This window comes from Lagenorhynchus albirostris, chromosome 12 (assembly GCF_949774975.1).
Source record: "Lagenorhynchus albirostris chromosome 12, mLagAlb1.1, whole genome shotgun sequence".
NCBI lineage: Eukaryota > Metazoa > Chordata > Mammalia > Artiodactyla > Delphinidae > Lagenorhynchus > Lagenorhynchus albirostris.
The window spans coordinates 56,644,669-56,670,606 of NC_083106.1; the positions used below are offsets into that span (position 1 = coordinate 56,644,669).

General features: G+C 34.9%; 1 protein-coding gene across 1 annotated transcript in view; it reads left to right on the forward strand.

Moving 5' to 3' along the window:
• ASCC3 (activating signal cointegrator 1 complex subunit 3) overlaps nucleotides 1–25,938 on the forward strand; it is a 334,378-nt gene that overhangs the window by 118,495 nt on the left and 189,945 nt on the right. The window contains exon 13 of the mRNA XM_060167768.1: nucleotides 18,921–19,085. Within this exon, the coding sequence (XP_060023751.1) occupies nucleotides 18,921–19,085 (165 nt within the window). The remainder of the gene's footprint in view (nucleotides 1–18,920; nucleotides 19,086–25,938) is intronic.

Consider the following 25,938-nt stretch of genomic DNA (forward strand, 5'->3'; position numbering starts at 1 on the left):
GACTGATTCACTTTGTTATAAAGCAAAAACTAACACACCATTGTAAAGCAATTATACCCCAATAAAGATGTTAAAAAAAAAAACCCCAAAAAAAAAATTAAAAACAGTAGTAAGCAACAAGGATTTACTGTATAACACAGGGAACTATATTCAGTATCTTGTAAAAAAAAAAAAAAAAAGAATAATATCTGTGGTCTTGCCTGTTTGCCTTAAAAACATTTTCATTGTATAGCGCTTTGTTCCCTCAAGTTATAGAAGACTAAAATATTTTAAGTGTCTTACTGTTGTTATTTGATATAACATATAAAAGGTCTTTTGGAGTTAGAACTTTGCACATAGTTGTCCTTCAACAAATGTTAGTTTCTTTCTGCATCATCATTAGGTTCTTTATTCTTCTCCTAACCCACTGTACTTCATGAGAAGTAACCCCAGGGTGTATACTTGATTTATGCTACACTGACACTTTGAACTATACCTGGCTGTTTCAGTCCAGGAGAAAAGAAAAAATTGATGGCTTTCCCCTCAGTTTTAGAAGCGACAGTATAGTTAAGTTGAGTGGCACTTATTTGGTACTAAGTAGAGTATCCTTTTGACTTAGCCCTTGGCAGAACAATAATCTGTGCAATTGATTAAGAATACCTTTTGAGAAGGCTTGTTAAAAGAAGGCTTTTATGTTAAATCTGATCTTCTTTTTTGTAAGAGAATTAAAGCTATTGATTCATTCCTACATTTGAGACTTTTCTTGCTAGAAGGGAAAATAATAATCAATTATATTCTAAGGAAAGCTCTAGATACTACTACATGTTATATTTAATGCAGGCGTGCTAGTTGATCTCTAAACATTTTATTTCAGGTTTATTGAGGTATAACTAATGTGCAAAAAACATACATATTTAAAGAACACAATTTAATGAGTTTTGACATATGCGCATACCAGTGAAGCCATCACCACAATCAAAATAATGAACATATTCATCAGCCCTAAAAGTTTCCTCACATCCCTTTGTAATCCATCTCTCACCATCTGCCACTCTCATCCCCAGGCAACCACTGAAATGCTGTCTGTCATTAAAATAAAAGTTTGTTTACAATAAAAAAAAATTATGTAAGTAGAATAATACAGTGTATGCTTTTTTAAAATCTGGCTTTTTTCACTCTATAATTATTTTGATATTTATCCATGTTGCATGTATTAATGGTTTATTCCTTTGTACTGCTAAGTAATTTTGTGTCGCATGGGTATACCATGAATTGCTTATCCATTCAATTTTGATGGATATGTGCCTTGGTTCCAGTTTTTGGCTATTACAAATAACACTGCTATGAACATTCTTTTGCAATCATTTTTGTGGACATAGGGCTTTCATTTCAGGGTAAGTACCTAGAGGTAGAGTTGCTGGGGATATGGTAGATGCATATTAAACTTTTTAAGAAACTACCAAACTGTTTCCAAAGTGGCTTTCACATCCTCTTTAATACTTCAACTCTTTAATTTTAGCTATTCTAGTGGGTGTGTGGTAACATCTCATTTTGATTTTAATTTGCATTTCCCTAATGACTAATGATGGTTGAGCATCTTTTCATGTGTCTTTTTGGCATCTGTATATCTTCTTTGGTGATATATCTTTTCAAGTCATTTGCCTTGTTTAAAGTATTTTAAGTGGGTGGTTTGTCTTACTATTGAGGCATAAGACTTTTGTATGGCTCTAAATACAAGTCTTGTGTTGGATATGTGCTTTGCAAATATTTTCTTACCATTAGTAGGCTTGCCTTTTCATGTTTGTAATAGTGTCCTTTGAAAAGTAAACACTTTAAATTTTAATAGAGTCCTAATTATTGACTTTCTCTTTCATAGTGCATGCTTTTTGTGTCCTGTTTTTAAAATATTTACCAAACCCAAGAGAAGTAAGATTTTTTCCTTATGTTTTCTTCTAGAAGTTTTATAGCTTTAGTTGATCAATTGTTTGTTTTTTGCTTTTTTTTTGTGGTACGCAGACCTCCCACTGTTGTGGCCTCTCCCGTTGCGGAGCACAGGCTCCGGACGCGCAGGCCTAGCGGCATGGCTCACAGGCCCAGCTGCTCCGCGGCATGTGGGATCTTCCCGGACCGGGGCACGAACCCACGTCCTCTGCATCGGCAGGTGGACTCTCAACCACTGAGCCACCAGGGAAGCCCTGTGATCTATTTTGAGTTAATTTTTGTGTAAGAGGTAGAGGTTCATTTTTTTTTTTTGAATATGAATATCTGTTGTTCTGACATCATTTGTTGAAAAGGTTATCTTTTTTCCATTGAATTACCTTGGCACCAATACTGAAAACGAATTGACCATATATGTGACTATTTCTGAATTCTATTCTGTTTCATTGATTTGTATGTTTATCTGTACCACTGTCTTGATTACTATAACTATATAATATGTCTTGAAATCAGGTAGTATAAGTCCTCCAACTTTGTTCTTTTTCAGAGTTGTTTTGATTATTCCAGGTCTTCGCTTTTCCATATAAATTCTATATATTGTGGTTGATTTTTGATAACTTTTTTCCATCTATTATTATGCAATTTTACCTAGTAACCATAGAGAGAGAACATGTTATAAAAGTGTGAATTGGGGGATTGTAGCTGTTTCTTTTTAATTATTTTGCAAAACTTGAACCTCCTGAAAACATTGCTTTAATGGCAATGGAAGCTGAAGTGACTAAAAGAGATTAGAAATATTTTGAAAAGTAGGGAAAGATATCTACAACACCCTAGGATTATAGATCTTTTAAAAGTATTTAATTATTTTTAATACTTTTAAGTTTTAATTGTTTCTCTTCTCTTTTCAAAGCACATTCTTTCATTGCAGAAAAATTTTAAAATAGGCAAACAAAAACACATGTCCAACTGTAAGTTATTGTAAGTGTATACTTTCTACTTCTCATTTTTGTGCCAAAATATATACATCTATTTAATGAATGGTAGTATGGCATAGTGGTATGTGGAAGTTAATTCATTTTATACATGTGAAGTGTTTAGAACGGTGCTTGGCAATAAATTCTTAATAAGCAATAGCTATCTTTTAATAAAACCATACAAACAAGCTGCTCTGTATTCTGCCTTTTTTATTATTTAACAAGGTACCATGCATGAACAGCTAACCATCCATGTCAATAGGTACATGTGTATGACAATTTTAATGTTAACTAATTGAACAAGCAGATTACTGATTGTTGCAAAAGGACCACACAACACAAACCTGCCATGTATTCCTCATTAATTAAATTGGGAACATAGAGCAGTGCTGTTCAGTACAGTAGCAACTAGCCACAGGTGACTATTTAAATTAAAATTTAATAAAATTAAAAGTTTTTTTCCTCATTTGTACTAAGCTCATTTCAGCCGCTCAGTAGTCACCAATGGTTACCAAATTAGATAATGCAGTTATAGAACATTACTACCATCACAGAAAATTCTACTGGACAATGACAGTATAGGGCTTAAGGAAGCATTGTGGTAATATAGAGAGCAGAAGCTTAGGCAGTGTACATGCATGCACATGCAGTTTCTTTTGTTATGGGGCAACTGCAGTGTTCCAGTATACAGAAGCGTCCTGGGACAGTTGAGAAAGAAGCCAAGTGTCACTCAGCCACTCCCCTTTTGTAGAATTCACACTTACAGTCTCTGGGCCTCAGTTTAAGGGAATGTTTACAAACATCAGCCTTTTCTAGTTCTGAACCAATTTTGATTCAATTCTCAATTGTACAGTTGAGAATTCCCTGCTTCTAGATTCCCAGGGTCCTGCAGAGCCCTCTCCTCATAGTAGTACACAGCATTGTATGGGTGTTTTATGTTTTATTTAATTCTTGCTTGGATGTTTGTTTACAGTGTTTTCAAACTTTCCCGTTAGAGAAATCAGAAAGCATGCATGATTGGTTGAAGGTTGCGAACAGCCCTGTAGAGCACCAACATTTTAACACGTTCGAATTAGTAATTGGAAGTAGACTTTTCATCAATTTGTCATTTCAAACGTTGTCATTACAAAATTATTCTTGATGCTATCCTTTTTAATTATTATCTATAGTCATATTAGAAACCAGCTTAATTTCCAGTCCACTTTCTTTTTATATTACATATCTAGGCATTGAATTTCCATATTGCTATGTTGATTATATTTTGCTCTGGAAAATACAACAGCACAGTTTTACAGCTTACTTATAATAATCACCATCCCTCCCCCACCTTCCTCTCCCACCCAGTGCTATATTTTGTATGAGGAGCTAAAAAGAAAATAACATAAATTTAAACCGCTTGATAAAATATGGAATAAAAAAGTAAGAGGAGGTGAAAATGAGGCACAATGAAAATTTTATCAGCACAAAAGAATTTGTTTCAACTTCTGGATGTTGTACAGATCTGAACTTCTGCCATGTATAACTAAGGACATTCAGGATAAAAATCATCGATCTAGCTCATTAAAACACTATGTATCTTTTTAATCAGTGAAGAAAGCTAATCATTTAAAATCACTATTTACTAAGCTACTTAAGCATAGTTTTAAACCAGTTGAAAAACCCAGAGTCTTAATGGTGAAATCTAAATATTATAGGTATGGATTTAGTTTAGAAATTAGTGTGGTATTTATATTTGTTATAGTGTTAATACTTCTTATTTCTCTAGTTGTCTTCTTTATTTGGTTTTGGTTTTTTTTAATATTATTGGTTTTTTAATATTACTGGTTTAAAAGACAACAACAATATTCTTTTGTATTTTCAAGGCAATTCTTGACTGTTTAAGCTTAATTTTTCAAGTGACTGCACAAGCGTAATTAGTGTGTTTTTGATGGCAGTAATGATTTTTCAGTCCTTTGTAAATCTAAACATTTTGCTTTTTCTAGTTTTTTTAATTTGTATTTACAGTTTTATCGAATTAAGCAACTAATAACCAAAATGAATTTTTAAACCTCATTTCATTAAGAGACATATCAAAAAATGGGAATAGAACCTGAAATGTGAAAGCTTTGATCTCTAAGAGAACAGATAGTTTTAAAAGGCTTAACCATATGTTTATACATAATGGAATTAGAAGGCTACCACTTTCAAGATCTCTTGATGAAATGTAAATATTATTTGCCGGGATAACTATTTGCCAGCATTAAAGCATGCCATTAAGAAGTAATGAGAGTTCTGTTTCGAAGAATGTCTCGTTACTTTTATTAGTAAGTAAGCTATAGATTACTTGGAAGCTTCATGGAGTTCTTAGTGTTAGTTGTTAAGTTATTATTTTTACTTTTGCAAGGTTTAATAGCTACTCATTAAATACATTAAAATGCTTTGAGTAAAAAAGCCCATTTCTATATATAAACTACTGTTTTCAACTCTTTTGTTCTTCTTAATATACTTGGGTTGGAGGGGGTAGTGAGAGTGCTGTAATTTTTGATGCATAAAAATCTGTCTAGCGAATGCAAATTATTACGTGAGATCCTTTTCTTAGAGAATAATTTAAAAGCACTCAGGAATCTAACTACCTTTGCTTTCACTGAGATCTTTTAGAACAGCTTTGCCTATTCCATGAGTATTCTTTTGCAGAAAAATAGCTTGTTTCATAGTATTAGAGGAATGAAGAAAGGAGTGAGGGTTATATTCTATTAATGTCGTTTTTCTTCTGTTGTATTTGTTTTACATCAACATTTAGTTACTTTTTTATCATGTGATTATTTCATATTCTTATAGACATTAACTAAATAAAAGTAGCAAAGTAATTAGAAAATTTATTTTTAAATTAATTCAAGACCCCTGCTTGCAAAGTATATCATGCTAACTTACTGAAATACAGATCAAAAGCCAATAGAAAGTTTATTATTTTCTTCTTCCCAAAGTGAAAAATCAGAATTTCTTCTATTGCAAAATTATACTACAATACATAGCATCCTTAGAAGCAATCTGGTTTCCCTATAAACAAAGACCTAAAAATAAAAGGAAAAGTCAAGAGAACTATGATGCTCATCCCAAGTATTCTAATTACTTATTAAATTTCAGAAAAATCCTGCTGCCATTAAGTGGTAAGATGGGAACTCACTAACCACAAATATTAGTATCATTTTGAAAAAATTACTTCCCTTTCTCTGGAATATGACATACATGTATTAAATATTAAAGGGTAGATTATGTGGTCTTTCATAATTGCAAATTCCTTAACATAAGTATTTTTCTTTAGTTCTCAAAGGCTATCTAATGAAATCTGCAAAATATTTAAAATTTTTGAAACGTTAATTATTGTCAATAAATAATAGGCCTCAACTTCTAGAATTCCTTTATATCTTGTTTTTTGTTTGGTTTCTTTGTTTTTCTTTTAAGCTCTTCACTTATCTTACAGCTATTGGGGTTGAATCTGTAAAAAGGAGTTTGACACATAAGTAAAAGTGTTGGCAGCTAATGACCTAGAAAAGATAGATGAAAAGGCTAGCCAACTTTAATTTTCTTTTACTATATTATCAAATCAAGTCAGAAAATTTTTCTCAGAGGGTGACTTGTAGCTGTATTGAGTATTTCTTAATGTATTATTTGTGATTATCTCATCCTGAGCAAGGAGATTAGGAAGGAGAAGTAAAATATCTGGCACATGGGGAATTTTCTGCAGCCTATGTTTTTATATTATATTACATATATATATTTTAGAAAAAGTCATTGACTATATTTAGCTTAAATATAGCCTATATTTAAATATAAGGTAAATATAGTCAATCCAGCACCAATTTCTATTGATTATTGATTTTATCTCCTGAATATTTCTTACATTTATCCATGTCCTCTCCATCTTCACCAGGACTTCTGCCTAGCCTGAGCCTCCAATCATCTTTCACCTTGATTACTTTTATAGTATTCTTACTGGGGTACCAGCATCCAGTCTGCCCCCTCCAATTCTTTCTCCACAGATAATCAGAAAAGCAACCAGGTCAGTTTCACTCCTTCCCTTCCTACTCCCATAACTCTGTGCTATGAAAAACAAGAGCAATAAAAAAAAAGCCACTCATAGTTTTCCAGGCTACTGTAAGGGGAGATAAGAATACAACTTCTGGAGGTGGCTAAAAGGCTGAGTAGTCTGCGCCTGCCCGTCTTATTTCCACTAGTCTCCAGTCTTCTCATCCTCTTTGCTCCAGCTACACACTGCCTCTCTTCAGTCTCTCCCATTCATTTTTCTCTCATACGCATGATCTATGCCTGTAACTGCTTCTGCCTATTATTCTCTTTTTTTTCCCTTCACCTGATTAATTCCCTTTCATCCTATAGATGTTAAGTCAAATGTCACTTTCTTATTAAAGGCTTTTCTGATTTCTCTGGTTAGGTCAAATTTTCCTATTATAAATTGTTGTAACACTGCATAGCTTATTCTCAGTAGCTTATCACAAGTAAAATTTTGTATTTTATGGCTTTTTGATTAATACGTATTGCCACTCAACCTTCACTACAATGTAAGCCCTATGAGATCAAGGGCTGTCTGCCTTTATCTTTCCTCACCATTGCATAGTGCATGGCATCATGCCTGGCACATTGCGATGAGGAGGAAGAGAATGATGCTGATGATCTTAGAAAACCTAATTGGTCCTAATTTATGTCAGGCATTATTCTAAACATTTTATTGTATTAATCTGTTTCATTTTCATTATAACCCTATGATATGTATGTACTGTGTTTTGTTTTTTTTTTAATTTATGGAGGAAACTAAGATTTGTAGTAGTAGAGATAATATCTGATAAATGCATGAATGAAAGATACTGAATATGTTTTTATTGAGCATTCACGATATATTAGAGATAATGTATTGATAAATGAGACATGGCTATAAGAATACTTAGAAGTGTTGATAAATTTGCTTATAGAAATATAGGTTTCAGTCCGTGGTTACAGGACTACCCACTCTGCTTTGCTTTGGAGAAAATTAAGGTAGGAGTCCTCAGCTATTGCCTGTGAGACATAAGGAAGTGAAAAGCTGGCGTGTTCTGATGGGAAAGGCCTGGGAGGTGGAGGGAGAGAGGTAGGAGAGGAACATTATAAAAATCTGTAAGTCCTGATTGCAGAATGTTCAAGTTATATTCATTCCTCTTTGAATGATACTCTGAGATACAATTGTGCTCTTCCTGAAAAGATGAGGATACAGGCCACTTAGCTTCCTTAGCTTACTCCATAAGGAGCCATGAAGATCATCCCACCTTTCCTCAACAACATTCACCCTAAGTGAAATAACATCTAGATACCAGAAACCTGGAGTATCACCCGCCGAGGCCACAGGGCGGGAAGTGGGTGTACCAGTGCCTTCTTTGTCCAGGACTCAGTAAATGGGCCTCTTTCTTGTATAAGCTTTCAGATTTTTCAATTTGGTGAATTTACGTGAACAGAGTAGGGAAGAGAGCATTTCCCTGGCTAATTCACAAAATCCATTATATGACAGTATCTTAAGCGTAACTTTCTTTTTTTTTTTCTTTCTTTCGATACGCGGGCCTCTCACTGCTGTGGCCTCTCCCGTTGCGGAGCACAGGCTCCGGACGCGCAGGCTCATCAGCCAAGGCTCACAGGCCCAGCCGCTCCGCGGCATGTGGGTTCCTCCCGGACCGGGGCACAAACCCATGTCCCCTGCATCAACAGGTGGACTCCCAACCGCCGCGCCACCAGGGAAGCCCTTAAGCATAACTTTCTAAACCTAAATATCTATGTGGTAAAGCACAAGTTGTGTAAATCCTGCTATTAAATGTAGAAGTATTTGTTCTACGTTTTTTTTTAACATCTTTATTGGAGTATAATTGCTTTACTACTCTCTTATTAGGCAAGGATAGTTACCACCAATATTGTGGAGTTAATAATTACTATCTGCTAAAATATATAATCCATCAACAGTTCTTGAGTATGTACCATGCAGCAGACCACTTGAAGACACTGTAGATACAATAGCTGTCAAGAGAGTCACTGCCCCTGCCTTGTCTGTGCCTGTGGTTTATTAAGGGAGACAGATATTTAAGCAAGCAATACAGTGTAATAGATGCTGACAGAGAAAATATGAGCACATATTTTCTATGTGTGAGATGCTGCAGAAGCCTATGAAAAGGAAATAGAGTATTGTGGTTTAAAAAAAGCCTTCTAAACATTTCAGCTCAGGAGCTGAGAATGTAGAGAAAAATATGGATATGTGGTTTTGTTTTAGTTTAATAATAATGGGATCATATTTATGTACATATGTGTATGTGTTTGCATAAAATGCATAATATTTTGCCTTTTCCCACTTAATATCAATGCATATAGACCTACATTATTGCCTTCTAAAGAACTTCATGCATGTCTGTCTGTCTGTATGTCTTTATTCTTGGGTAGAACTTTGGAAGTGAGATTGCTGGACCTAGGGTTTGTGCATTTACAATTTTGATAGATTTTGCCAGTTTGCCATCCAAAATGGATCCACTAGTTATACTTAATATCTCTATTAATGGGTGAGTTTATGCAAATTGATGATGTAAACCCAAACACTGAATACAAAAATAGACTCTTACTACAAGGGAAAAATGCAAAGTTTCATAAAGTAAGATGTTAAACATCACTAAAAATCAAATAAATGCTAAAGTAAAATACAAAGCTGTTTCTCCATGATAAATTAGTAAAGGTAGTGAAAATGCCCCACACAGACAAAGCTACACTGTAATTTCAGCTCTCAGCCATTGCAGATAGTGTGGTAAAATCTTTTAGGTGACTGATTTGCTTAAAAGAAATCTATATAGTATAGTGAAAAACAGTTTACTTAACTGAATAGAGAATGGATGGATATTGGAGTCCTGGGGTCCTGGAAATTTGACAGATTTAGCCAGTTCTTCTTAACTCAAGTTGCAATGTCAGAATTACTTGGGCAGCATTTTCCTACTACACACACCAGTATTCTTTTTTGGTAATAGACATCCTAACAGGTGTGAGGTGAAAGATCATTGTTGTTTTGATTTGCATTGCCTGATTATTAGTGATTTGAGCACCTTTTCAGGTATCAGGTGCGGGTTCATGGGAGCCTGCTGGCAGGTGCCGTGGATGCTGCCTGAAGCTGTGGGAGCCGCCCTGCCTTGGGCTGCTGGAGCTAGTAGGTGCTGGGAGTAAGCGGGGGGCCTGGGTTTGAGAGAGCCTGCAAGGGGACACCTAGGACCTTGGGGTTGGCCTGATGCTGGGAACGGCCAGCTCTGGGACTGAGGTGAAGTTGGGCGCTCGCTTTACTTTCGTTCTCCAATGGGGAAGGTATCTCTCTCTGTGCCGGGTTGCCTGGGCTTAGAGGAGGAGCGATGGGGGTAATGTGAATCTATCTTTCCTACCTTCTTACTGTGTCTTTTCTTATTTTTGTGCTTTACCTACATGCCGTAATCTCTCACCTGGGATCCTTCGCTCTTGCGAAGCAATCTTTGTGTGCAGATAGTCTTCAAATTAATGTTCCTAATTGGAGGGGATGAACACTAGAAATTCCCATACAGCCATTTTGCTGACATAACTCCCAGTTTTTCTTTTTCAGTTAGGTGTTAAGAAAGCTTAGAGCCGGGTTTTATACTTAATCATGGATATTATATTAGCTAATTCTTTGGGCATATTTTCTTTTCTCCTTATCACTTTTCTAAGCCTTGTTTTTATTGAATATGAGTTTCTGTTAAACCAGTTCAGCACCAATAACAAATAATTGTTGTTTGCTCTTTTTCTGTGCTGCTGTAAGTTTGTTGGATTGTAGGAAGTGGAAGGGAATGGAGGAGAAAAATGCATAAAAATGTATAATTTCACTCGGTTCTGCATTGTAGTGATTTTGGTGCTATATGTGTAGCTTATATGTGTAGTTGTGGGCAGATTCAGTGGCAGTTGCTTGAACAAGGTTAACTGCCCCCTCATAGGTGACCTTTGCATTTCATAACATTGTATGAGAGAGTTTAGACCACATTTCACTTCTTTGCTGTGTTTTCACCTTGAAGTATAAGCTTCTAAATTTCTTGCCTTTATCTTTGTGGGTTTTTTTTTTTGCAGTATGCGGGCCTCTCACTGTTGTGGTCTCTCCCGTTGCGGAGCACAGGCTCCGGACGCGCAGGCTCAGTGGCCATGGCTCACGGGCCTAGCCGCTCCGCGGCATGTGGGATCATCCCGGACCGGGGCACGAACCCCTGTCTCCTGCATCGGCAGGTGGACTCTCAACCACTGCGCCACCAGGGAAGTCCAATCTTTGTGTTCTTAACCATAGACAAATGCCTGAAGACACTGAGTTGAGTGAGTTAATCACAAACTTTTATTGAGAAGTTCTTTCGATACCCATAAATTCTGATTAAATAGTACACATGTCCTGCCTTTTTAAAAAAATAAAATAGGATCCAAATAATGGAAGTAGGTTAACAATAAAGACAACTAATTTCCTTAGTTTGCAGTCATTTTCAGCAGCTTATGTCCTGCCATAATTTCTTCATAAGATTTTAGAATCCTCCCTTCATCCATCTCTTCTTTCTGATAATAGACCCCAAACAAACTTTTGATTAATTTTTCTTTAATTAGTAAAATCTCTTAGTATTGAATGCCTCGAATTAGTTTGAAGAGATGAAACTGGTATTATCTTGGTATTATCATTTTTGTGAAGAGCTGCAGAATACATTTTTTTAGCTCATCACATGTGAGGTTTTAAGTTTGGTATTACAATGTGATATTTAAAAGTGTTTCATTTTAGTGAGAAATCGATCCTCAAACGGAGCTCTTCACATGCAGCAGGAAAGAGGTGGTGACTATCAAATGTTCAAAGTCACAGGAGACAAGATTTTTTCCCCCACTTTTAAAGGGCACATATACCAGTTAGATTTGAAAAACAAAACTGCTTTATAATAAACCAAAGAAACCCATTCACTATGAGCCCTATCCCAATTGTACAAGATAGAATTTACAACAGGGCAGGTTTCTACCACAAATTAGTCATATTCAAGAACTATGTTTTATGAGTGAGCAGAATAGGAGTCATTGTTTAGTTGTATCAGACCCTTGCTCTATGAGCCTTTAATGGAACAAAATCCTGGGGTATTATGGACAAGCAGTTAGAATGATGAAAGCAAGGTCTTTATGGCTTATACACACTGCAATATAAACAATTTTGTGTTTTTCTCTATTATGTGTAATTACTTAAGTTTTAGGGTAACCAAGCATTGTATTCTTTATACACTTATGTTGATGAGGCTAGAGTTCAGTGTATAATGTTCTGAGATTGTTGGAAAGTATTTTAAATCAACAAAAAGAACTGCAAAGATAATTCTACTACAGTTATAAACACAATTCTACCACAGTTATAAACAAACAAAGTATTTTCTTAAATGTTCAATTTTGAATTATATACTACAAGAGCTTTTTCTCCCTTACCCCCAGCACTCCATGCTCTGTTCCTTCAAAAGTATTAGGTTTTCATATTGAATTATATACTTTGTTTCTTTATTTAGTAAATCTTTACCTTTGAACTTTTAACTAAAAGTAGTATCATACAGATTTTTTCCCCTAACATCAAAATGCGAAGATACATGTCAGATTACAGTATCCTTTATGATTTTGCTTGACCGTATCTGTACTTTCAACAAGAATATGCATAAAATACATTTGTACTTGAAGATTTTCTGATTAACTTTTATATTTTCATTTTATAATTGAAAGCTGTGGTCCTTGACATTAAATAAGTATAGCTAGATACTTCAGAAGACTTTGTGCTTTACATGTGTGAGTGTGCACTCAAGCATGTGAATTGGTGGGAGAGGAGGGAGCATAAAAAAGGTAGAAAAGGAGTTGGAACTAACTGATTTGTTGTAATGTCCCAAGGGGCAGGTATAATCTGCAAGCTGTCAGGTTCTATTACAGGGGCTGTTGCCGTCAATCAGAGCTCACATTTGTATAGCAGAGGTTAGTATAGCTGTAATTATATGTGTGTTTATGGAATTTAAACCATGTGACATTGTAGATTTTATCCTTAAATTAAAACATTCGTATAATTTATAAGCTTTTTGGTTGAGTAAGTATGGGATTATGTATTTTAAAAAGGAAGACAGACTTCCTAAATCCTGCAAACTGTTGCGCAGTCTACATCTATAGCATTATAATGTGATTTGTAACAACTCTCGGCTGACTGTCTTCAACGCAGAAAATGTATTAAGCAAGCATTCTTAAATATTGTCCTTTAGCTTAGTTAATAGATCCCTAACATTTTCAACTAAATGTACAATATTTCATCAATTGTAAGACATTTAAAAACTTTTTTTGGTAGTCTTTTTTTTTAACTTCTTAGTGACACATAAAATGAAGGTGTGGCTTAAAATTAATAGCTCTTGAGATTTGATGAATTATAGTAATATACTCTTGGATTTTAATGACTATATTTTGGTATTTTACCTTTCTGGCTTTTAAAAATGTCATTTATGTAATGGGTTTAAACAATTAAAATTTTTTTCTATAGTCTGAATACCAAAAATTTCAAAATCAATTTTAAATATTATACAAGTAAGAAAGTCTACTTCCATTTCTTATATTCCGTTAACATTTTAAATCTAGTTTTAATTTATAGCCGTCTGCCTCAAAGAAGAATACTGCTGGAACAGTCAAAATGTTTTAAAAACAAATGTTTAAAATTCAGTAGGATATCAGTGTGACTTGTGTAACTTTAAATAGGTATAACAGGATTTGTTAAACATAAAACAGACTGCTTTTAGACATCACAAACATTCTGTGTGTCTCAGTGTTCACTGCAGCTCTATTTACAATAGCCAGGACATGGAAGCAACCTAAGTGTCCATCGACAGATGAATGGATAAAGAAGATGTGGCACATATATACAATGGAATATTACTCAGCCATAAAGAGAGACGAAATTGAGTTATTTGTAGTGAGGTGGATGGACCTAGAGTCTGTCATACAGAATGAAGTAAGTCAGAAAGAGAAAAACAAATACTGTATGCTAACACATATATATGGAATCTAAAAAAAAAAAGAAAAAGGTTCTGAAGAACCTAGGGGCAGGACAAGAATAAAGACGCAGATGTAGAAAATGGACTTGAGGACACGGGGAGGGGGAAGGGTAAGCTGGGACGAAGACGAAGTGAGAGTGTGGCATGGACTTATATATACTACCAAATGTAAAATAGATAGCTAGTGGGAAGCAGCTGCATAGCACAGGGAGGTCAGCTCAGTGCTTTGTGACCACCTAGAGGGGTGGGATAGGGAGGGTGGGAGGGAGACGCAAGAGGGAGGAGATGTGGGGATATATGTATATGTATAGCTGATTCACTCTGTTATAAAGCAAAAACTAACCACCATTGTAAAGCAGTTATACTCCAATAAAGATGTTAAAAAAATAATTCTCTGTGTCTTAGACTGGATATGTATTGCTGTTAGTAATATAATTTCAAGACTATGTTTTTCTGTATAATGAATTAATTTATTGGAATTAGAAGGTTTTATGGACTGGCCTATCTTTGAAAAATATGAATATGGAAAGACAAGAATAGATTTTTTTTAATAGACAGCAACAACAATAACATTAAGGAAATACGGGTATTATGATTTCTAAATTAGGTGTCTAATTTCTCTTCTTGGTTCAAAGACTTTCCATAAATATATTGAACTTTCTTATCTTTTTGCTTTTGGTATTTATAGAGGTCTCTGGTTGAGAAGAAGATTGATAAGTGGGCAGGAAATTGGCCTAAATGTAGAAGTTGTATCTGTATTTAAAAAAAAAAAAAATCCAATCAGTAGGTTGAGGAACTTGGACTTCCATGTAAAAATTTCATATTTGGTACCTTCCTCAAGATGCTTGCAGCATACATAGAAAGATCACGCAAGAGATGCTATGTGGTCCATGCATATTAGAAGCACAAAGAACAAATTTTGCTTATTTTTTCTTCTTAGCCTGGAATATCCTTCTTTCTTTCTTTGTCTGACAAACTCTTATTCACCTTTTACCTGTTCAGTCCAGGTATCCTTTCTTGCCATTTAACTTTCGTTTTTAATTGTAAGTTATATGTAATTATAAGAGCATGTATGTGCATAGCTTACTGTTACTGAGTAAAATACACAGTCAGAATAGTACAGAAATTGTAAGTGAACAGCTTGATAAAATTTTTGTAAAGTGAATACACTGATATAAGCACCACCCTGATCAAGATAAAAATATTACCACACCTCGGAATCTCTCCTTATTCCTCTTCCATTTGCTGTGTCCTTCTTCCTTCCCAGAGGTGACTCCTATCCTGCTGACACCTTGTTAGTTTCATTTTTTAAAAGTTTTAAAACTTTACATATATGAAATTATATACTATGTAACTGGATTCTTTCATTAACAAGATTTTCAGGTTTTTACCGTGTTACTGCATATGGCAGTAGTTTACTCATTTTCATTGTTGTATAATTCTTTCATTGTATAACTGTGTTATAAGTTATTTGTCCATATTATTGTTGATGGAAATTTGGCTTACTTCCAATTTTGAAGTATTATAAATAGTACAGCTATGAAAATTCTAAAATACATCTTTAGTTTCAAATACGTATGTATTTCTGTTCAGTACATAATATACTAGGAATAGAATTGCTGGGTCACAAGGCTTGCATATGTTCAACTTTAGTAGGTAATACCAAGCAGCTTTTCAAAATGGTTGTGTGAGTTTGTATTTCCACGATTATTTCATGAGAGTTCTAGATGCTCTACATCCTCTCCAAACACATGGCATTTTATGTCTTTCATTTTAAATTTTCTGATAGTTGTGTAGTAAATAGTATTTCTCACTCTCTTCTTCTCCCACTCTACTAGTTTAATCTAGTAATTATATGGGGAAAAAAAGGTAAAATGTATATATATATACTACCAAATGTAAAATCGATAGCTAGTGGGAAGCAGCCACGTAGCACAGGGAGATCAGCTCTGTGCTTGGTGACCACCTAGAGGGGTGAGATAGGGAGGGTGGGAGGGAGGGAGACACAGAGGGAAGAGATATGGGAACCTATGTATATGTATAACTGATTCCCTTTGTTATAAAGCAGAAACTAACACACCATTGTAAAGCAATTATACTCCAATAAAGATGTTAAAATAAATAAATAAATGGTTTTTAAAAATGCACAATTGAACATGTTCCTCTTGCACTCTTACAGGTATGTTGACAAGAGGCTTTGTGATCTCTTTAGTAATTCTTACCTTGAAATTCAAAGAATTTTATTTGGGACAAGTCTGTTAAAACTTAGATTCAAGCATGACATTCTTCTGTGAAACACCACCTTTCTGGTGTGTTTTGATAAAGGGTTGCTATAGTGTCCAATTAGTGGATTATGCAAATAATTATAAAAAATTCAGCTTAGGGCTTCCCTGGTTGTGCAGTGGTTGAGAGTCCACCTGCCGATGCAGGGGACACGGGTTCGTGACCCCGGTCCAGGAAGATCCCACATGCCGCGGAGCGGCTTGGGCCCATGAGCCATGGCCGCTGAGCCTGCGTGTCTGGAGCCTGTGCTCCGCAATGGGAGAGGCCACAACAGTGAGAGGCCCGTGTACCGCAAAAAAAAAAAAAAAAAAAAAAAAATTCAGCTTAAAAATTTTACTGTTTTTCTCCCCTCTTACCCTCCCCTAGGAGGAATATATTTCACTTAGAGAAAAAAAGTATTTGAGTAGTCATGAAACAATCACAGAAAACTAAACATTGTAAATTTACTGTTTATAGATGTAAGAAAAGTTTTTTGTTTTGTTTTTGTTTTGTTTTTGTTTTTGTTTCCCCTTTGTTTTAAAAGGCAAAAGATAATAATATTAATGTTTAAGTTAATTACCAGATGAGGTGGTTCTAGCAAGTCATAGGTCCTTTGGTTTTGCTGTCAAATGGAGCATTTTAAAATTGAATACACCAAATTGTTGGCACAGTAGTGGTGTATAGCATCTCAACTCTGCCATTTTCCCAGTGGTCAGGCTAAAATTGGAACAGTTTGGAATAATGATTTTCATACTCCTGAGGGAATAAGTACATGTATTGAGAGAAATTTGAGTTGACAGTAAAAATATTGACAGTTAACCCATGCCCTAATACAAGAGCAGATGGAAATGTCTTGCATGAGTTCCAATTCATTAAGCAAATGTGACACTTTATTTTCTAGCCATTTTCGTTCAGGGGATTAGAGTAATGAAATGGTAATATAAATGAAGCCAATTCTCACTGTGCTGAAAGTAAGGTGTATAAAACAAAATGCTAAAATGGATTTTTAAGGTTTGGTAGTATTTTCCGATATCTGAAAAATTTTACTTTACAATTTAATCATTACCACATTATTATCTTTGTAGTGTACTTTGTAGCTTTCTTAACATTTATTAATAGTAAGCTTATTTTATATTTTAATGTGACATGAATTTACAGTTTAAGAGAATTACTGTTTTTGAAATCACATGGGCATATTTTTTAGGACTTTGAGTGAAAGGGTTGTTAGTAAGTGATCCCTGGGTATATTTATAATGATATATCTTGAGTTATTTTAAATTTGTCATTTTTCAAAGTAGAAGTCCTGTTTAAGTTATTGGAATATAAAAGAGATGTTAATTAATGCATACTGAATGCTTCAACCCATTTTAGATCTTAAAATCCATTATACATCTGTTTATACTTAATTCCAAAGCATTTTTTTAAATGTAAAATTTGATGTGATCTCAACATTGCCATTTGGCTTTAGCAAATTAACTAAGTAGCTTTGGATTTGTAGTATTTCACACCTTAGATATGAATGCCTTAATCTATTTCATTATAGTTCACTAATTGTTACATCGAAGTACAACTGCTAAATTTTGTAGTTGATATAGTTCATTTCAAAATGATAGCAGTGATATCTCTAATAATGCAACAGGTTATATTGACAAACTCGGATTATGCATTTGTTAAGAATTATACATCAATTGCAATCTAAAAAAATAAGATTATCATCATTCCCATAAGAGACTTCAAAAACAGACCTGAGATAACACAACAAAAATGTTGAGAACAATCTGACCCCCTTAACCTCTTCACTCTTCAAAGCATAGTGAGTTTTGATTGTCATCAGTCTCTATAAGCTGATATACTGGATAAGAAAAGCTTTGGTTTTGATTTGTTACCTCATGTGTTCTTTGAGTTATATAAGGGCTTATTTCCTAGTCCAATATTACTGTAGTAGAAGGTTTATTAAACTTTTCTTTTTTTCTGCTATAGTATGCTTTTAGGGGACACAAACAATTCAATATGCAGAAAGCAAATAGACTTATAATCACAGCTCATGTCAAATGGTCTCTTCTAAGAACTTTATATAAGTACCCTGGGCTTACCTCCTGCTCTTAGTACCCTGGATCTCCGGTGACTCATTGCTTGTGTTGCTATTTTGTGCCAGTTATGCTGTAGTATATGTGTTGTTTTTTAGTATAAACTTCTGCATATACTAGTTGATATTAAAGGGTAGTTTTTAAAAACTGTGTGTCAATAGTAAAGCTTCCTCCAAATTTGGAAAAGTATAAACAGATAACCATTCCTAGAGTGGATCCTTGGTTTCCTTTTCATTTCCTTTTAGTGATTTATTCACTTATTTTTGTCCCTTTTCAAATAAAAGCCATTATCGGTACACACTTGTTTAGAAGACAGTGTCATTTGGTTTCTTACATTGTAAGACACGTTTTAAGTAAGCCTGTGTATTTTGTACACTTCACACTACAATTTACAGACAGACTACCTTTACTGAGTTTTAATGAGTAACTGCTTAATATCACAACTTAAAGAGAAGTGACTGTTGTCTACAGTGAGTCAGATATCATTCTGGGATATTTGTAACACTTTATTTGATCTGTGTATAGGTGGTTAATCATATTTCTTTTTGAATAACACAGTGGAAGTTTAAATAATATGTGACCTCTTTCCCCTTTTTAATTTATCTTTTCTTGTCTTATAGATGCTTGTGACCACACCAGAAAAATGGGATGTAGTGACAAGAAAGAGTGTTGGGGACGTAGCTCTTTCCCAAATTGTAAAGCTTCTTATTCTTGATGAAGTTCATTTACTTCATGAAGATAGAGGACCAGTATTAGAAAGCATAGTGGCACGTACTTTACGTCAGGTAAGGGGAAGTTATTTGTAAGCTTATTTTGAGGGATAAGTTTTTAAACTTAAATGTAACATTCAAAGAAATATTAGTATGTATTGTTCATGGGGATAAAGATAATTTTCATAGGGAGAAACCTTCAGCTATTTCATTTTTATGTTAAAAGTACCCTATTTTTCTTCCTCCCAGGTCTTATGTTATTGAAGTCTCTTTAAATTAACCAAAATAAATACAGGAAAACTTCTATTCTAAACCTGTGTTTTAAAGCTAAATGTAACTTTGACTAAGCAGTATTAAAATATGGTAGAACATAGGAGCATATTAATTATTCATCCATTTCTCTCCATGCCTGACCTCTCCCCCCACTGAAAAATATCTGGAAATGATTTATATTTTCCTTAATATACTAGATAAAATGAAATATCTCCTAATGTGCATAATCTTAATTGTTATTTTTAAAAAGGGACTCTAGTTTTGGACCTTGTGGTAACTCACAAATTGTCCAAATCAAAATTGGTAAATTCATCAATGATCTGTGATTGTTTTCTGTCACCCCTCTTTTCATTAAGTGAAAAGATATCTTAAAGTACCCATGACTATTAGAATGATGTTTGTTGGTAGATTGTACATGTAAAGACAGTGGATGAACACTAGTTTTTTAACATAATCAAGAACTCTAATTCCTTGACTTCCCATCTCTTATTGTCTCTGATCCATATTCTCCTGGCTTTATTTTCGTTCTGAAATAGCCAAGACTACATGACCAGTTTTTTCTTTTGTCAATAGCCTTAACTTATTTATCCCCTGACTCCCTGGCAAAATTCCAATCATGAGTCAGTTGAACAGTATGTTTCCCTCCAGTCAGATTGCTAAACACTAGCTGAGATCACACAGGGGTGGTGGAGACTAAGGTCACTACACATTTGTAGACTCTGAGTTCACCTGAATCGTCGGGGATTTACCCCGTAACTTCGGAGCAGCTTTGCTTCTTCTTTCCAAGCTTCACCAGACTCCTCCCTCCTTCTCCCCACCCTGTTGTGCCTCATTCTTAGAAGACAGTACTTTTTACTGAGTGGAAACACAGGCCTTCATGGTTGAACTCCCTCAGTTTGCATCCAGAAAAAACCTCCCCACCATCCAGCAAAAGCCTCAAACCCCTTCCCAAATCTATCCTCATCATTCCATCCCTCATCCTTTAGTTAGAGGCCCCCTGTCCCCTTGTCTTCGACTGCATTCCTTTCACTCTGTAAGTTATCCCTTTTCTTTTTCCTGGGTCTTTAACTTCTCCTTCTCTGTAAGCACTGTGCCTTCAGCTTTAAAGAATTGCAAAGTCCCACCGATCTTTACCAAAACACCTCCCTCAAACTATCCTGCTCCAATAACTTCTGCTTTGTAAAGCTGTTTTTACCACTCAGCTTCTAGAAATATTAATCTATATTCAGTTTCCCTTTTGATTTCCAAACAACTGTGGTCTGGTTATTGCTCCAGCATAGGTCATAAAAAGTTGTTTTTGTTTTTTAACCAGGATATAACTCATTATTTCTTCAGAATTGAAACTCTTTTCTCTTGGACTCCATGATGCCACCCTGCCTTGATTTTCTTTACTTGATTTTTTTGGTCACCTACTTAGCTGCTCTTTCTCAGACTCCCTTGCTCTCTCCTTTTCTCACCCTTGAAATGTTTACATTCTCCACGATGTTGGTTTGCAAATTGGCTTTGTACACAGAGGGCAAGGAGAGAACTGAAAAAAGAGGCAGACCACTCCAGATTGGTAGGTGACAGTTTTAATAAGCAAGGGAACTTACTTTTGAGGCTTGTCTTGGGCAACTGCAAGATCAGTCGACCTCTACACCTGCCTTAACTGTATATAGAGGCCTTAACTGACTTCAGTCACATATACTGTCCAGATGGTCTCAACACCACATTGCTATCTCAAGGCTGCATCCTCGGGGAAGCTTCTAGCTCAGGGAAGGCAAGCGGAATGCATATTCCTAGGACAGCAAAGAGGGTGAGGATCCTCTAATTGACAAGGTCTAGCTGCAGATTAATTGGCAGTCACATCCTCTCAGTGACCTTTTCCAACACAGGACTCTGGTCACTTGCCATCTTCTTTTTTTATTCTAAATATTTACCCTGGGAAAATAACACTTCTGTGCCTGTGTCACTTAAATCTCTGCATGTAGTCCAAATCTCCCCGCTGACTTCTATTCCTATCCAAAGACAGTTGTATGTTTCTACTCTGATATCTCATAGACATCTCTTGCTTAAACACGTCAGAAACTCTGCCATCTTCCCTCCCTATTTATAAATGGCATGACAGTCCATTTGATTCTCAAGCCCAGATTGTGTGTGTGGGAGCCACACTCAATTGTTCCTTCTTCCTTAATACTCACCCTCACCCCAATGACTAGTTAGGTGTCAGTTCTTTATATTTTGTATCCTGAATAGCTCTCATCTAGAACTAGGTATGGGAATTTAATATGAAGGGAGTACAAAATTTGAGGAAGTTTATATTGCATTTTCAAATGTTTTAAAATAATGTACTTTCATCTGGTAAATCCAACATAAAATTCTAGATGAATTAATGATTTAGCTATACCAGACAAAACTCAGTGCATTAAAGAAAATATGAAAGAGCATTTAAAAAATAACCTTGAGGTGGAGAAGCTCTAAGCAAAATGCAAAACTCCAAAGGTTACAAAGGAAACATGTGGCGCATTTGGATATGTAACTATTAAAAACTTCTGACCAGTAAAGATACCTTCAAAAAGTTCAAATGTAAGTCAGAATAATAGAAATTATTTGTAGCACATAAAATAAAGCTTAAATGTCCTTTATAATTAAAAGGTTATTGTAAACTAGTAAGAAATATGTTTTTTTAAAAATTTGGAAAAAGCACTTTACAGTAGAAATAAAAATTCTGAAAATCATAGAAAAGATGCTTAAAAGGAATCCAAATCAACATGAGACATTTCTCTTACATAGATTGGCAAAAGTGAAAAAAGAATGTAATTTGAAAATGCTCTCTAAACTGTGTTTTTACTTCTAGAAATCTAACCTATGGAAATAATAGCACAGACACATAGATATAGTAACACCAGTATTCACTGACGCTTTCTTGTTAGCGCAAAATATGTTGGAAACAACCCAACTGTCCAACAAAAGAAGAAATAGTTTAATAAATTCCATTAATTCATAAAATAAAATGCCACTTTGCAGTCTTTAAAAAGAACGAGGTAGAGCTATATGAACCGGGTTTAAAAGATATCCATGTTATATTCTCATTGAAAAGACACAATATACAGCACAATCCCATTTGTGTAAAGAAAAAAAATGCAATATATTTATATTCTCATTCACTCATTTAGTGAACATTTATTAGCTACCTGCTATGTGCTGGCTACACAGTTCTAGGTGCAGTGGTTATAGTTACCAAATAAAGTTCTTGCTTACAGTTAGATTTTTAAGGTGGGGTAGAGTAGGGTGCATAGATGTGGAAGCATATGCAACACGCTGTAAGAGTGGATTTATAGTAGGGATGGGATTAGAGGACTCTTTAGAACATGTTCACTTTTTACTATATAAAAATATGTGCATGCACATGCACAGATGCACGTACATAAAACACAAAGCATTGAAATATTCAAAGTAGACACACAAAAATCAGAGGTTTTAGCTAATACCCAACTTAAGAATAATGTCAATAATACACGTAGTTGTGAGACAGAGGTGAAGCATGGAGAAGTCTGCCACTGCCATCACTGTTCTCCTTTCTTGCCACGGTGGATCTGCTCTGGCACAGATTTTACTTGTGAAGCATGCAGGGCATCATTTACACAAAAGAGACCTATTTTGATCATGAGTTTTTTTTGTGTGTGTGTGGTACGCGGGCCTCTCACTGTTGTGGCCTCTCCCGTTGCGGAGCACACGCTCCGGACGCACAGGCTCAGCAGCCATGGCTCACGGGCCCAGCCGCCTCGCGGCATGTGGGATCTTCCCGGATCGGGGCACGAACCTGTGTCCCCTGCGTCGGCAGGCGGACTCTCAACCACTGCGCCACCAGGGAAGCCCTGTCATGAGATTTTTTTAAAAAATTTTTAACAGCTTTATCGAGGTAGAATTGATATACAAAACAGTGCATATGATTAGTGTATTAGGTAAAGTGAGATTAGTGGTTAACAGAAGGTACTGTTTGCCAAGGTGATACTTTCCGATCACGAAATGTTTTGATTTGATACCTTGATACGTACATAGCTTAGTGATCTTTTCAGGGAGCCAGGCCACGTAAGTCCATACATTCCTGGTTTGTTTGCATTGAGCCACCTAGAGAGCATGTCCATCAGCTAAAAGCATTACAAAGATAAAGCTTTCCTGCAACTACAGAACATTAGAGGTCAAGTAAATACCATTAGTACATTTGCCAGGAGGTCTGTCATTAGCATGTTTACAAGGGGATTTGACCAGGGCATCTTTCTTTCTTGAGGATTCCCAGTTGAGAGAGAAAATAGATTGCAGGCCTGCTGCTGGTGCTTTCTGTACATATGTACACAGACACACACATTATGTACCATATGTACTTTGAAGCATTCGTTATAAATATTTTGTAAATTATGAATATATAATAGTATAATTTTCTATATATAGTTAATAAACTGTGAAGTAAAATATATAAAAATTATATATTATAGGTTTATTACATATGTAGTATAATTATAAACAGATCATATGTTAACATATGATATAGGAATATATAATACATTGTATGTAACATGGATATATAATATGTAAATATACATTAATTCATCCTGCACATTGGCTTCTTCATAATATAGCCAAATTCCAATTGTATAGTTTATCACTTACTGTGCTTATAAACCTTTGATGACTTGCTGTTTGTTATCTTAAGAAAAATGTTTAAATACTTTAACTGGACGTTAAACACTACTGAAGCCCTGACCTATTTGTCCAATTTTAACTTCTCCATCATATTCCTTACCTGATGTAGGTTCCAGCCACACAAAACCATTTATTCCTTCCCCACTTTTTTTCCAATGCCATTGGCCCTCTTTCAGAGGTAAAACTAATCTTACTTACGTCAGAGTTTATTGTTAGTTATGAGATGAAGGGTTGTAAATGCAAAATTATATATTATTGCTCCACACGTCCATCTGTTGAAAACTTACTATTCTTTTGAGTCTGCCAAATATCACTTCTTCTATGAAGTGTTTCCTAGTTTACCACTCAGAAAGAATTACACCTTTTCTGTGTTCCCTCTGTACTCCCTTTCTTTGCACATTTTTAGCACTCATCACAGTCTTCCTTATAATTTCACAACTTAACTATAGGTAATTCTGTCTTTATCTGTGTCTCTCACTAGATTTTAATCTCCTTAACAGAATGATCTATATGATTCTTCTCATATTTCCAGTGTATTAGTGCAGTGCTCATAAATATTTTTAGAAAAAACGAAGTTCCTTTTTGTTTGTTCCTTGTGATTACCAGACATTCCCAGTAGATGGCAGTGCTTTACATGGCACTTCAACAATTTGTAACTAACATAGATACACCATAGGTAGCTATTCTAATGCAGTGTAGATTCTGTTCAGGTTCTGAAGTTGCATGGTGGTATTAGGGACTAAATTCACAACATACTTGGCATGAGTGAAAGAAATTTGGAAAATAAAAAAGTACAATAAAGCCCTAATCTGTTATATTTAACAACATTGAACTAACATTAGTTGTAACTAAATTTACTTTCAGTGAATAGACTTTGTCCAAACTTAGATATTATGTGAGGGACAATGCTATAAAAATTTACTGCCTAGTTTTTGGGCTAATGATAAAGAAGAAACTGTAAAATGTTAATTTTTCATAGCTTTCAACTATTAATATTTTCAGATAACTCTGTATAGTGTATGGAGTTTCGAGATGTGGTTTAAGACATAAACTTCCAAATTATCCATATTTAAAAGAATATATTTCTCATACAGGCTTATCTGTGTTGAGAATGATATGATTTTTTTAGATTAAAAAATACAGTTGTTGTAAAATGGGGTTTTAGCAGAAAAATATCTCTAGTGTTTGCAAGGTATCATACATTTAACATCAAAAGTCCTTAAAAATATACTCAATAACTTTTGTGTTGAATGATTTTAAAACTAAAAATCACCTTCATATCCTTTCACATCACCACCAATAGGAAATAGAACTATGGTATAATTAAAATTATCATTCTAATTACTGTAAAGGATTCTAATCATAGCATGTAAAGGAGGTTTCTTAAATAGTAGGTAGGGTCATCAGTTCCCCTTATTTAGGGTTCTCTTGTTTGGGTTGGGTTTGGTTTGGGAGCCATATGTATATCTCATAGGTAGTGTTTTATTTAGTCCTCAAAGAAGCCCAGATAGAACCCATAACAGTGAGTAAGCAGATTCATTTTTGTCCTACTTACAGAATGAGTTTGGAAGGCACAGGGCCTCTCTAAGTGCCTGTAAATAATATTTGTGTGAGGGAGTGAACTCAGGCCCTTGGACTTTCCCAGCCCATATATGCACTGTATAGAAATATCCAAGGAGAAATCTGACATTGGGAGCTGCTTACTTAGGTATAATAACTCGAAGATACCAGCATGATGCAAGCAAGTTTTGACTAAAATTAGATGTAAATAAGAGAGACATAAAAACTGAAAAAATAGTTAAAATATTTGCCCAAGTAAATATATCCCATGAATCCCCTTATTTTACTTATGATAGCAAGAAGGTGAGAATGACTTAAAAGTTCCTAGATTTAAAAAATAATAATATTGTATAGTCTTTTGTTAAAGATTGAGAATCTTTTTATATGCATTCTCTCATAAAGGAATTTGGTC